The sequence below is a fragment of the Fringilla coelebs genome (genome assembly GCF_963513975.1).
Source record: "Fringilla coelebs genome assembly, chromosome: 4".
NCBI classification, from domain to species: domain Eukaryota; kingdom Metazoa; phylum Chordata; class Aves; order Passeriformes; family Fringillidae; genus Fringilla; species Fringilla coelebs.
This window is the reverse complement of record NC_140032.1, coordinates 6,191,897-6,205,122: the sequence shown is the minus strand read 5'-3', so window position 1 is coordinate 6,205,122 and position 13,226 is coordinate 6,191,897. Positions and strand designations below refer to the sequence as shown.

Sequence of the window (13,226 nt, the reverse complement as noted above, 5' to 3'; positions counted from 1 at the left end):
TTGACAGACTGAAAAGTGAAGTGATCTTTGTTGAATTCAAGTACAGAGTTAGAACAGACAGTGCTTGGTGCTCTGCTGAAATTGAGACTGCTTAAATCATGCTGCAGACTTCAGATTGCTTCCATATTTTGAATACAATGGCAAATAAAATTGTACATTACTCTGAAAGCAATTGAGACAAACAAGTGTTTGCCACTGGATCCCTGACAGATATGCCAGATGTTAACCATGTGTTTCAGTCTCCCCTTCACCCCTCATAAATACTCAAGATTTAGGTGTTCTACCTCATAGTTTTCTGCAATGAAAGGAAACTGCTCAGGTTGCAAGAACTGAGTTTTAGGGATATCAAGCCCATCTTCTCCATACAGAAACTGCACCACGCTGCCATCACTGTCTCGTACAGTCAGGTCATACTGAACCACCAGCCCTTCCAAATGTTTTATGATACACCTATTCCAGAGAGACAAAAAATGGGAAAAAAACAAAAGAGAAGAAAAATGCTGTTAAGAGGCTACAAAGCAACAAGAATGATACAACTCTAACACAAAAACCACTGTCTTCATCAACATCTCTAAGTGTACTTAAGGGCTGGTCAGGAATTCTGGAAGCCAAAATCCTATAGGCACAACACTCATGTGAAATGCTAAATGTGTAAAGCTTTCAGCATGCTGCTCCCTCCAGCTTCCTGGGGCTGATCTGACTTAAAATGAAACAGTAAATTACTCTCCATTTCTGCTGTCAGAAATGCTTTAACAGTTTTCTGGAAGAAAGGAGCATCCCGCACTACCTTCTGACACAATTAAGAAGTTCCATTTTCTTCTACATATACTGGAGGTGTTGCTTGACTAAAGACCAGAGCCACTCAGAGTGGCCAAGAAAAACAAGAGCTGCATGGAACTTGTACACCTATCTGTATTTGTACCAGAAAAAAAAAAAGATTTCTGCAAAAGGAGAAGCTGCTGCTGCTGCTATGTGCCAGAGGTGAGTTTGAAATGATAATGTTCTAGCTGATCTAGATCTCCAGAAAATTGTACTTACAAAAAGCATTCAGCACTCAGACTATTTTATAAAAATCAAATACAGTGAAGTTAATCTAAGCAATACAGACATCTGGAGTCTACAGAACTCTCTCAGAAAAAACAAAGAGAAAATCAATCAACCAACAAAAGGACCCTTCAAAGGCTCCAGTTGTAAAGCAGGCCTCTTACCTTTGCAGGTACCCAGAACGGCTGGTTTTGACAGCTGTGTCCACAAGACCTTCCCTGCCAGCCATGCAGTGAAAGAAGAATTCCTAAACACAAGCACAACACCATCAGCATTCTGCTAATATGGGCATCAACACTGGCAATTTATGTTCTTCCTCAAAAGCTTCATATGAAACCAGGGTGAACCAAGTCCATTTATCTATAATTGCAGATACCCTTTATCAAAATACCAAGCCTTAAATAAAATTCAGTATCAACACAAGCAGTCTTAAACTTACAGAAGGTTTGATCCCAGTGAGAAATCTGCCAGTCACAAATCCTCCTGAGCTAGGGGAGAAGTCATAAGGCTGGAAACATGGCAGTGATTTGCCAGATGCCATCAGTGGGGGTCTTCGGCCTTCCAGCTCAATCTGGCCCAGCAAACAAGAAATCTAAATGTGGGCAGAAAAAAAGGAAACATCACTTTTCCATCCAGCTTTTTGCTCACATAAGCTAAGTGATTCTTCTTGAAAAATACAGTAGAAAAATGTCAAATGTTCAGTAAATGCTCTGTAGCTCAATGTGGACTTGTTCATGAAATGTTCCAGAAAGGGGCAGAAAAGCCATGGAGATCTCACCTGGTTTTTCAAAGTTATTCCAGTACCCTGACTCATCCTCAACATTACCTCAGTATCTCATTCTGTATACTTATTTTAACACAGAAATGTGAAAATAAAAATACTGTAGATATTTTTTAGGTCCCTACATTACCCTCACCACCTCTTAGCACTGTATTAAAAACAGAAAAAAAACCTCAACCCAAAATGCTCTGTCTTTAGCTGTGGTCATTCCCTCCATTTTAGATGGCATTTTGACCACTTCTAGCAAAACCAAAGATTATGTTGATCCTGTTCAGAAGTTGAAGAAGGAGAGGGTCAGTCTCCAACACAGGCCAGGAGAAGTTAATTCTCCTACAGTAGGCTTGTTTGTATAAACTGCAGCATTCCTTTTTAAAAGCAGCTCTGCTATTTCAATAAACCCTCATGCACTGAGGAGGAATTCAAAAATAGGTTATAATAAACACTGACTCTCTTCCATCACCCACTGAGGTCTTTATTACATTCTTCTAGCATTTTTCCAAAGTCAGAATGAAAACCTTGCTCTGGTATCAGATATCCCCACAAGAGCTTCCCAACAGTTTATATTCTAGGACACACCACATCAGCACACGTGGCTGCTAAGCATTTTGTGGTGGCATTACCTGCATTGTGTTTACAGTGGATCCTTTGGCTCCTGACTGTACCATCAACTGCAAATTGTTCTCTGGAAAGCTCCTGTGGAGACCAAGGGGCATGCAAACCTACAGAGTTGTGGGGGAGTGAAGGGAACAAAACCAAACATTATTCATAAAACAATAAACCCAAGAAATTCCTGTGGAAGACTTTAACAAAGTGAAACAATGAGCAATCACAAACATTCCTATTTATAATTTCAAAAGCATCTTGAATATAAACCCATCTTCTCACTCAGGGAGGACAAGGCTGAGGAGGAGAGGCAGCATGTGGGGCTCCAAGATGGAAAGCTTCAGCCTCCAGAAGAGTCAGGCACTGCTCATCCACATTAATTAACTTAATAAGAAAGTTAAACAAGATCAGTATGCACAGATTACTCAATGCCAACCTTGTTGACTTCATTGTTGTACTTGTTTACTTCCTCCTTGAATTTCATATCAACCATGTTAAAATCCCTCTGGTCTTTGCAGAGATGGGCATCCTGCCACTTCCCTTGGACCTCCTCACATGATGCTGTTTCAGGCAAATTAAGAGCAGCTCTAACAGCCTGAAAGTAAAATACAAGAATTTTTAGGTGTTAAGCAGGCACGATTGAATAAGGCAGTATTTCAAAAATTTTGCATTATGGAAGAAAAAATAAATCTGTAAAACAGACTTACTTCAATACCACTCTGCCTTGACCTTTCAATGATTTTTTTTCTTTTGTGGTCTGCTTCACGTCTAACCAAAATATCTTCAATCCCTGTTAAAGAGGAGAGACAGAACACAAGGGTCTAAACTAAAAAGAAATCAAGGAAAGAATCACATTTGGTGTCAGGGATTTTGAGTGAAGAGCTGGGAAAGAAAATCATAACTAAAGTTTTAATGATGGTTAGAGTCAGGGCCTGCAGTTTGACAAGAAAAAAAATTCTGAGTAGCTTCTGGCTCTTTAGAGAGCCAGAGAAGTTGTAAGCCATTAAAAAAAAAAAAAAAAAAAAAGGCAACATCAACTAAGCAGTAAGAGTGCAAAATCAGCTCCCTAATTTAAGGAGTCTTAACTTCAACAGTCTCTAAAAAATCTAAAACTAATGCTTTATAGACCAGCCACATCAAACTGCTTTTTTTCTTCCATACACATCAAGCTTCCTATTAGTTGAACTTTTCACAATCTGGCATTTCTTAGCTTTTTAAAAAAAGATAAATTAAAAATGCAGATCCTTGAGATGACAGAACAGATTAAACTCTGAAACCTGAACTCCTGTGAACTGTTTGTGAGCAGTTCTGCCACAGACACTGAAACAGTCACTAAAATGGCTGTGCCAAAACACCAAATCCCAAACTCCTGCTCCAGTCTCACTTCTCTTCTGATGTTTTAACTGCCCAGTGGTCACAGGCTTGTTATCTTTTTCTATCTAGCTTTTGCACCCTGGCTCTCAGGAGCCCTGTGAGTTAATCAGTCACTTTCTCACTCCAAATTCTCCCTTTTCCCCTTTCCTTTTGCTCTGGGCTCACAGCAATCTGTTGGTCTCTCACTACTGCTGACTGTGTCTCCATAACTCTTGTATGAATTTGAAAACCTGTAATGAAAGCTTTTCAAACTCATTTCCCAAAAGTTTTACACTAAAATGTGATGTGCAAGGTTTGATCACCAAGTCCTTCAAGTTCTTTCATCTTGTTTTGTCAGCTGTTCTGCTTTCTAAGCCATAATTACTTTTCAGAGAAGCAAAACACGAGGCTTTGATGTAAACAAAATTTCAACACAGGACATATTGACTATGTACACTTTGCCTAGGCAGGATAGAAAAGAGAAACTGTTGGACATACTCAAGACTCTTTCTGCTCTCTTTGTGCTTAGAAGGTATGCACCACCAACAAAAAAAACAAACAAAGCAAGATCTAAAAAAGGCTGGCAGCCTTGGCAGTGGGATCAAAAAAATCCCATTCAAGGGCAGTCTTAGAAAATTTCATTCACAGAATTAGCATGTATCATGCCCAACCATGTGCTGCAGGTACTCACCCATGGTGAAGCCCCTGTACAGCTGCAGGTAGGCAGTGAAGAGGCGTCCCAGACACGTCAGCACTTTCCCACTGGTTTCACCCCCATAGATCTCATAGCAGCAGTGGACCAGCCCATAGGCAGAGCTGCCAAAGTGAGCTTTGTCCAGGACTCCACACAGTAATTCCCCATCTCTGATAATAACCTGAAAAATAAAACACAGCTTTGAATCAGGAAAACAGAAATTTTAATTGTACTATGACCTAGACAGGTTTTTCTGTGTAATCTATGTGAAAACTGGTTTAAGTTTAAAAAGCTTATATGTTGGTGAATGGTTAAATGTGGTCAGATTATCAGAATTTGTAGCAGAAATGAAACCTCTACCACCACCTGCACTTTTCTACCTATAAAGTCTGACAGTGAAGACAACATGGTCAAACAAAATCAGGTGGAATCTGCCCAAGTCAGGACCACAGAGAATTTTTCCTGACTCCCAGCCTATCTTTCAATCACTCACTTCTGGCAGTAACTGTTACCAAATACTGCTTCTAACCTTGTCATCTGCCTTGTTCCCTTCCCATTCCCTTACTGCACACACAATTTTAATAGAACACAGCCCAGCCCCCAGAGCTGTTGCATACCTGAGATTCACACATTGAATCAAGATTCAGACCTCCTTTTGCAGGTCCCTTTACCCAGGCTCTCCCACCAATTTTTGCTTTCCCAGTCAAGTTCAGTGGAGCATGGTTGTCTGGAATGATGTTTATTAACAATGTGGAAACAACCTATAAAGAAGCAGGATGAGGGGTAGGAATTTTATTTTTTTTTTGCATAATCACTTTTCAACATTAAAAAATCTGGCATGAATGAGAAAAGCAACATCCCTGCATGTATTCTTTCCACTTACAGCAAAGTTTTGAAACCTTGGAAATCTCATAAGGCAGGAATATCTTCCTGTTGAAAAAGGATATTCTACCCTCTGAAGGATCAGTGAGTTGAGACACATGATTATTCAGAAATATAAAACAGCAAAGATTTTTCCAATACTTAGATGCAAAAAAAAAAAAATTAAAAAAAGCTGTCTGGTGTCTTTTACAGCTCAGAAACACCAAAACCTACTTGGTGTTAATGGGATCTGGCCTTGCAAACACCCTTAACAGCACTGGTTTACTATTAGCATTCTGCTTACTTTAGAACCACCAGCATTCTTTAACCTAGTAAATGATAAACTACCTGCTTTCCTGTCCATAATCTCTGTGGCTTCATAATGGCTGGAGGAAAGGTTTTAATTCTTCCCTTTTTGTCTGTCAGCCCTCGGTACACCAGCTCCATGTACTGCTCTCTGGTGAAAAAGCAGCCCCGGAGTGTCATGCTGACTCCAGAAATCATGTGGTCCTGGATCAAGCCAGGAAGTGGCTTCCCATCCTAAAGAGGGAACAAGAAAAAGGTGGTGGTGGGGTTAATAAGCTGTGTGCCTCCAGCTCCCAGTATTATTCCCCCTGGATAAAAGCACTTAAGTAATTTGTAAAGAACTCGTTACAGCACAACTCTCTACTGAATCTCTTCTGGACACTGCCACTCAAAGGAACAAGATTGTTTGAATGTGCTGGGCCTTCTTTAGAGGAACAGAACCACAAGTGGAGAAAGAACACAGAAATTAACCTCAGAAGTGAGTCAACAGACTTTAAAAAATGATCTTACTTATCATTAGACAAAACAAACGAAAGCGATAGCATCTAGAAATAAATGTATCTGGCAGTTCTACTTGCCTTTGGCACCAGGTACTGATTGTCAGTGATGGCTAAGGTGTAGGCCTCTGCTCTGCCCAGCTCACTCTGGGGGAAGTGGGCATTCATCTCATCCCCATCGAAGTCAGCATTGTAAGCCTTGCAGTTGGCGTAGTGCAGCCTCAGCACCTTCTCTGCGGGCAGGATGCGGGCGCGGTGAGCCTGGATGGAGGGTCTGTGCAGCGTGGGCTGCCGGTTCAGCAGCAGCACGTCCCCGTTCCTGATGTGCCGACACACCTGCCACAGAGATTGGGGAGCTGCCACAAGTGCCTCAGGGAGGACTGGTTGGTCTTTAAACACACACAGAGATCCCAAGAATCACAGAATAATGAGGCTGGAAGGGAGTTCTGAGATCATCGGGTCCAACCTGTGCCCTCACACCTCAATTAGACTACAGCACCAAGGGCCATGGCCAGTCTCTTTTTAAACACATCCAGAGATGGTGATTCTGCCACCTCCCTGGGAAGAGCATTCTAGTACTTTATCCTTCTTTTGGTAAAAAATGTTTTCCCTAATATCCAACCTATACCTTCCCTGACATAGCTTGAGACTGTGTCCTCCAAAACATCATTCTGTACTCGTGCTCTGTGTAAAACTCAGAGAGAATCAAGACTGTTTGCTCCTGAATGCCCTCTGCTCTCCACCAAACAACTATTCCCCGTTAACTCCCCCAAACCACAGTGATCAAATCTATCAGCTCTTCATCCAAAGCCCACTGGGCTGAATTGATACCTCCCACAATATACCCAGCCCTAGACACCCTAGACTAAGGTAGCAATATGACCCATCAGCTGAAGCAAAAGCCAAGAATCCCTTCATTTCAGCTTTGAGTACAACACAATATATCCTTATCTAGAATAGAGTCTCTCAGAACAGCCTCATTTTGATTTTTCTTTTAGTAACATCCAAATATCCACTTAAGTGATTACCAACAAGAGTATGGTAAATTGTTTGTATAATCTAAATACTAATACTAAAAGCTCTCTGACAGGTTCTGAAAGAACTGGCATCTCATAAATACTCACACTTAAATTTCAATCTCTGCTAGGCCTTTATTAGAGACAAGGTAATACACAACAAGGTCAAAACACTATTAAACACCAAAACTTTTGCCCTAGTAGCTTAATAGTGGTTTTTCAACTCTGCAAGGGATAGAGATACAGTTAAGAAGTTTCAAAGGTTGATTAAACTGTAGCACAGAGGAGAAACAACTGACATAGAATCAATTGGGTTGGAAAAGGCCTCTAAGATCATGGAGCCCAACTAAGCCAGCACTGCCAAGGCCACCACTGAGAGCACTCTGCATCTTGGCACCATGAATGTCACACACTGCGTATTAGAAGCAAGTAAAGGAAGGCAAAATGGGGTCTAGAATTTGAAGAAGCACCATGTTTTTATTCCTACCCCCTCAACCAGAGATGGAGGAGGGCTCTGCCCATACTCACAATCTTCAGGCCCGTCTGGGGTGCCCCTGAGGAGGGGGTGAGCAGCTGCTTGGCGATGGCCTCGCGCTGGGTCAGGCTGGTGGCGCTCAGCACCATGCGAGACCCGTCCTCGTTGATGACCATGGAGGCCCCCGGGTGCAGCCTGGGGCCATTGATGACAGCCTGCCTCAGCTCCTTGACATTCCAGGGAGTGACTGGCTGAGGGTAGGTGAGTTTGGTGGCAAAGACCTAGACAAGAAGGAAAGGAGTAGAAATAACATGTTGTTCAATTTTGGCTTAAAACTCTAAAAGCCACTGATAAAACAGTCTCAAAAATTAAGTAGTATAATGCAAGAATAAATTATTTTAAGCTCTTGAATGCATCTCCTCCTCAGTCTACTCTAGTGCCAAATAAATACATTTCTGTTTTAAAATCCTCTACCATAAGAATAGAAACAATGTGCCTTTACAATTTTCTACTGTGGTATAAAACTCAATTAGCAATTTAAGAAAGCAATCATAGATTTAGATTCTGCAAATAAGCCAACAAATACAGAGAAAAAGCACATTAGCATCAGGTTCACTATTTTCTGCAAAGATGAGATAATGAAAAACTCAAGTTCAGGCTTGATGTCATCTTTGTGCAGCTAAAAATCCTTAAGGATGGATGAAGTTAGTGACATTACCACAGCCTTCTCTTAAGACTGCAATGTCAAAACCCAGGGCACCACAGGGAATATTGCTCTGTCTGCTCTGGGGTGCCCTGACCCCCAGGGGAGCACTGACTTTGACCCTCACTCATGGAGAAAGTTTCCCAGACTTCAAGATAGACTGGAATCCACAGAAGTGTGAAACAGATTCTAGAGAGCAGTGTAGGTGTATCACTTGATGAGAAATTTAGGTTTGGGGATTTTGAGTATGTTGTGGATGGAAACAAGATGGAGGGCACAGGGTGTTGTCCTGGATTTCTACTTCATGGGTTTGGGTGGCATTTTGTAATTGGGCAGAAAAGTCCCCATTGTGGACTTCCAGGGACCACTTATTGGTTAAAAGTGGAAATAATCTAGGTGTCAGTTCTTAATTGGATAGTTTAGTCTTAAAAGCCCTTGTAACAAGAGATTGTTGGCCATTTTGTGCCTTCTAATGAAAGGCTGCTGAACTCACAGTAATGAGACTGTTTTACTGATAAGAAATAATAAACACCTGAGTCCGAACATGAACAACTGTCTCAAATACCTTCAACCCAGAGAAACCAACAACTGGTACCCTGGCACTGCAATACCTCAAAAACACCTTATACAAAGACCATAGGAGGAACAGGATCTACTTTTGAAGTTTGCACCAATTCCTAATCCCACAAAGCAAGTACAGCTTTTTCTTGTTTTTTTTAACTCCCCTTTCTCAGATGTGGTGCTCTCGTTTTGTAACAGTAAGAATTTCCTGCTCTTCAATGCTCTCTCCTTATTACCACTGGGCAGGAAACAGTTCAGACGAGTCAGAAACCCTCTAGATTTTAAACTGCTACCAAATAGACACAGTCCTTTATTCATGCTCACCATGGGGATGCCAATCTCGTTGGTCCCAATGTACATGTCGGGGCAAATGACGGACCGAGCGGCGAAATCCACGCGCTTCCCCATCATGTGCTTGCGGAACAGCCCTTCCTTCTTCTCCAACAGCTTGGGAAACAGAAGGTGACAATTAAAACCTGCAAGTATGTGCCATCCTGTTCTTCTAAGCCTTCTGATGTTAACATTTCTGTAATGGAGTTTCTCACACACTTTTCATGTAAATAATGATTGTTTTGCATTCCTTTCTGGAGGAGGAGAGAATTGATGGACTGTTGGTTTGACCAGTGTGGCTGGAGAGGTGACAATTTCATCCTCCAATCCATGGTCACTTTTGAAAGTCTATAAATATTGGAGTCTGGAAATTACCTGCCCTCTTTTTACATTGGACATCTCAGCTTGTGGGTGTCGTTCATTTTGTGTCTTATTGCGACAAGCATGGAAAATCAGATGCATTCTTGCAAGGATGAGTGGCATGAAAATGCCCATGTACTAACCACAAATAGTTCATTTTTCTTACTCCATCAGCTTCTCTTTTTTAATTAAGACTCCAGCTGCTACCCACCTGACGAATACCAGGGTATTTTTCTGTTATCAGCTTGTCCATGTCACTATCAAACACAATGTTGACGTGGCTCTGGAGACGTATCCAGGCATTGTACAGCTTATCTGCAATGCTCTGTCCTGGAATTGTTGTCAGCACAGAACGGTCCAGAGGTTCACTATCCTCTCCTGTCTCCTGCAAAAACAGAAATTAGAAACTTGGACATAACAAATAATATCTACTACTTACTAAGCTGAAGTTGTAGTATTAATTACAGTATTAAATATAGCAAAAGAAACATTCATCATTATTTTGCACTGGTAGTCAGTCTATGTTAGGAATCACTGTAACTAGAAAATCCTATTCTTAGATAAAAATAATGTAAATCCAAGAGTTTTTATCACTTACATCACTTTGTTTTTAGTCTAAAAGCCACTAAACCAGTCACATCCAAAACTCACTGACCTCCTCTCAAATGTTTAAAGAACAGATCTCCATCTAGTGGCTACACTGTAACTAACAGTGGTTCCAAAATGTTTTACACTGCAGATGTAAATCAAGTTCCCCTGAAACTGAGCCCAGTGTCAAAGACGCCTCAATGATACAACTGCTTAACAAATATGGAATGAGGCAAGATGACATACACTATTATTTACACTATACAACTATGTGAAAGTGGTATAGTGTAAATAATATTTGTCAGAAGCAGACAAATATTGTTACTAACTCCATTATTTGTGAAGTTTTGCGTCCTACTTCGACATCAGCTGTCAAAAAATAAACACAATCACAACTGGCTTCACTAGGCTTAGAAGCTGAAGTGTCTTTTCCCCCCTCTTTTCATGTGTTGAAATGCTGGCAAAGTTAATAGTGAACTGTTTGTGCTGTACATATTTAATTCTCTAGAAACAAGAGCCTGTTATGTCTCACATGCAAAAATCCATGGCTAAGAAAATCTGAGCAAAATGTTTTTTCCCTTTGCACCAGGTAGAAAAGAACAGAGGAAAAAAAAACCAAACAAGGTATGGAACATCTCCATCAGCAGATATTCCAACAGCTCAGGCAAACACTGTCACAGGCACAGCTTAAACAGGAGCCTTCCTGAACTCAACCCACCCATCCAAAAAAGCAAAGAATAAGACAACCAGCAACTCTTACTGTTTGAATTTCTTCTGTGATCTTTATTGGCTGACACTGTTCTTTGGCCATGAAAACCAGGAGCTTCCTTATCAGCTGGGCATCTTTCATCACAGCCTGCAAGTTCACAGTCTGCCCGTTTGTGAACAGGCGATCTCCAAGGCGATTCACAGGACGATACCTACAGCAAATCAAAATCACTTCAGAGGATTAAAGCCACTCAAAAGCGGCATGAAAAACCTCAAACATTCTAAGCTAAATCTTCAGTGCATGGAAAATAAGCTAACAGTGGGCATTTAAAAATTCATCTATTCTACGGGGACAATCATAAAAGATGAATGACCCTTAACAAGACATTCTATCAGTACTGTGCAGTTATAATATTCTGTAATAATTTAAAATACTAATACTAAAATATATTTTTTCCATAATTAGTTTTTCAATCTTCTAACGAACTCACTTGAAGTTACAATAGAACTTATCAATTACTAATGTGATTTTTATTATTGAAACTCTCCACTGACACTTAAGCAGACCAGGAGCTTGGATCTCCAACTCCTGCAAAGGATGCACAAAACCCTGTGATTTCTACAAGATTTTGGGGGGATAAATTTTACCTTGAAGGTGGAACCACAAGCAGATCTAGAAAAAACATGTCTGGATTGAATTCTGAACTCTCATGGGGATCCATCCCAGGGAAGAGATAACGCAGAAAGAATCCTAAAATCATACAAAAGAAATATAAACTCATGCTCATTGTTATTGTTTGGGAATCCAAACCCCCAGATGCACTTGGTCAACCAAGTCAAAAGAATCTGCCAAGTTAACACTATTGAGCCTGTTTGAAATAAAAACATTCAGACACAGATTAGAAAGAATTGCCACTTTTTTTTTGTCACATATGTGTTATTTTAGAAACAACTTTGGACAGAAATATAGATTATAGCAAATGGAGAAAGCAAAACTAGAGGAAGAAAGGTTCCAGCAACTGACTGTGACTGATGCACAAAAGTGCTTTGGTTTCTCCTGGCAGGGGCAGACAGGTTCAGAGTACAGGCAACCAAAAAAGAGGCTGATAAATCCATTCTCAGTCTCTAACCAGTGTAACTGTGGGGTGCAGCACCACAGGAAAATCACAGTCTCTGCAAACAACTGTTGTGATTTGTGGGGAGGCACAATTTGAGAATAAATGATCACAGTGTTAATTGAATCCAGGTCTCTGCATTCACTGGCTGCCAGTTGTCCTGTCACAAAACTTATTTTGCAGCCAGAAGCCCTTAAGGCAAAGGGCAAATATGTGACAAGGAGTTCGTACTGGAAGATTTACAGATTTGTCCAGTAAGTGGTACAGAAAATAAAGTCATGTTGCTCTTCACAACCATTACCTTCATTCTTCCACAGAGCCAGGATGTATTCCTTGGCAGTCATTGGTGTCAGGTATCCTCTCTTCCCTAACTGGCTTTCATCAATACCTGAAAAGTAAAAAAAAAAAAAATTAAAATAAAATGTTTATTAAAAAAAAAAAATCTCAAGACATCATTCTGAAAGGTTTTGTTGTGTTTTGTTGTTTTTTTTTTTTTTTTTACAGTGGTGCTTAGTTTAGAAAAGGAATGGAAATACAAAATATACATACAAAATACACCGGCTGACATCTACATCAAAATGATGATTTAAATGTTTGCTTTGGGAATATGAAATTAAGTAAAAATGAAACCATCTCTGTGACTAGTGGATATGAATATAAGTAAAAGAAATAAAACTCCACTCTAACATCTAAAGTTTATGCTTTTTTTTTTTACTTATAGTGAGTGGAAATCTTTCCTGAAATGATCTCATCACCTGACCAAAACACAAATCAAGTCTCAGCCTGAACCTGGGGAAGCTTTCAGTGGGGTTCAGGTACTACCAGGGAGGTATCAAGGTTCCCATGAAATACCCAACTGAAGGAGACAAAAGCACCATCCCTATCATAGGTGAGAGTCTGGGCTACCTCTGCCTTGGAGAGGAAGGAGAACACATGGGTTTGCTACTAAAAACCAAAAAGATCAATTATTTTCAAAACAAAGCCAGAGATTTTAGCTCTCAATTTCCACAACTCGATGAAAAGCCATTTTCCCACAACCTCAGAAACTTTCCTATTCTTCTTCTGGCTTTGGTCCAGAAATGCAGACTTCTGCACACTTGAAGTTCAATTCTCCATTCACCTAGAAAACCTTTGCATCCCCCAAACAGAAATGCATCAATGCCAAGGTTAAAGGTACTCCCTTTTGGGAGTTAACCATGCCCAGGCTATGCACAATGTACTAACTGTGTCA

General features: G+C 40.5%; 1 protein-coding gene across 1 annotated transcript in view; it reads right to left on the bottom strand.

Moving 5' to 3' along the window:
* Positions 1-13,226, bottom strand: part of POLR1A (RNA polymerase I subunit A) — a 31,661-nt gene that overhangs the window by 12,871 nt on the left and 5,564 nt on the right. Inside the window, exons 7-22 of the mRNA XM_084204567.1 lie at positions 12,297-12,383; positions 11,529-11,631; positions 10,933-11,092; positions 9,796-9,969; positions 9,219-9,341; positions 7,684-7,911; positions 6,221-6,475; positions 5,685-5,876; positions 5,093-5,236; positions 4,473-4,656; positions 3,136-3,218; positions 2,865-3,023; positions 2,446-2,544; positions 1,484-1,636; positions 1,209-1,291; positions 285-450 (exon numbers count right to left, since the gene is read on the bottom strand). Coding sequence (XP_084060693.1) covers positions 285-450; positions 1,209-1,291; positions 1,484-1,636; positions 2,446-2,544; positions 2,865-3,023; positions 3,136-3,218; positions 4,473-4,656; positions 5,093-5,236; positions 5,685-5,876; positions 6,221-6,475; positions 7,684-7,911; positions 9,219-9,341; positions 9,796-9,969; positions 10,933-11,092; positions 11,529-11,631; positions 12,297-12,383 — 2,393 coding nt within the window. The remainder of the gene's footprint in view (positions 1-284; positions 451-1,208; positions 1,292-1,483; positions 1,637-2,445; positions 2,545-2,864; positions 3,024-3,135; positions 3,219-4,472; positions 4,657-5,092; positions 5,237-5,684; positions 5,877-6,220; positions 6,476-7,683; positions 7,912-9,218; positions 9,342-9,795; positions 9,970-10,932; positions 11,093-11,528; positions 11,632-12,296; positions 12,384-13,226) is intronic.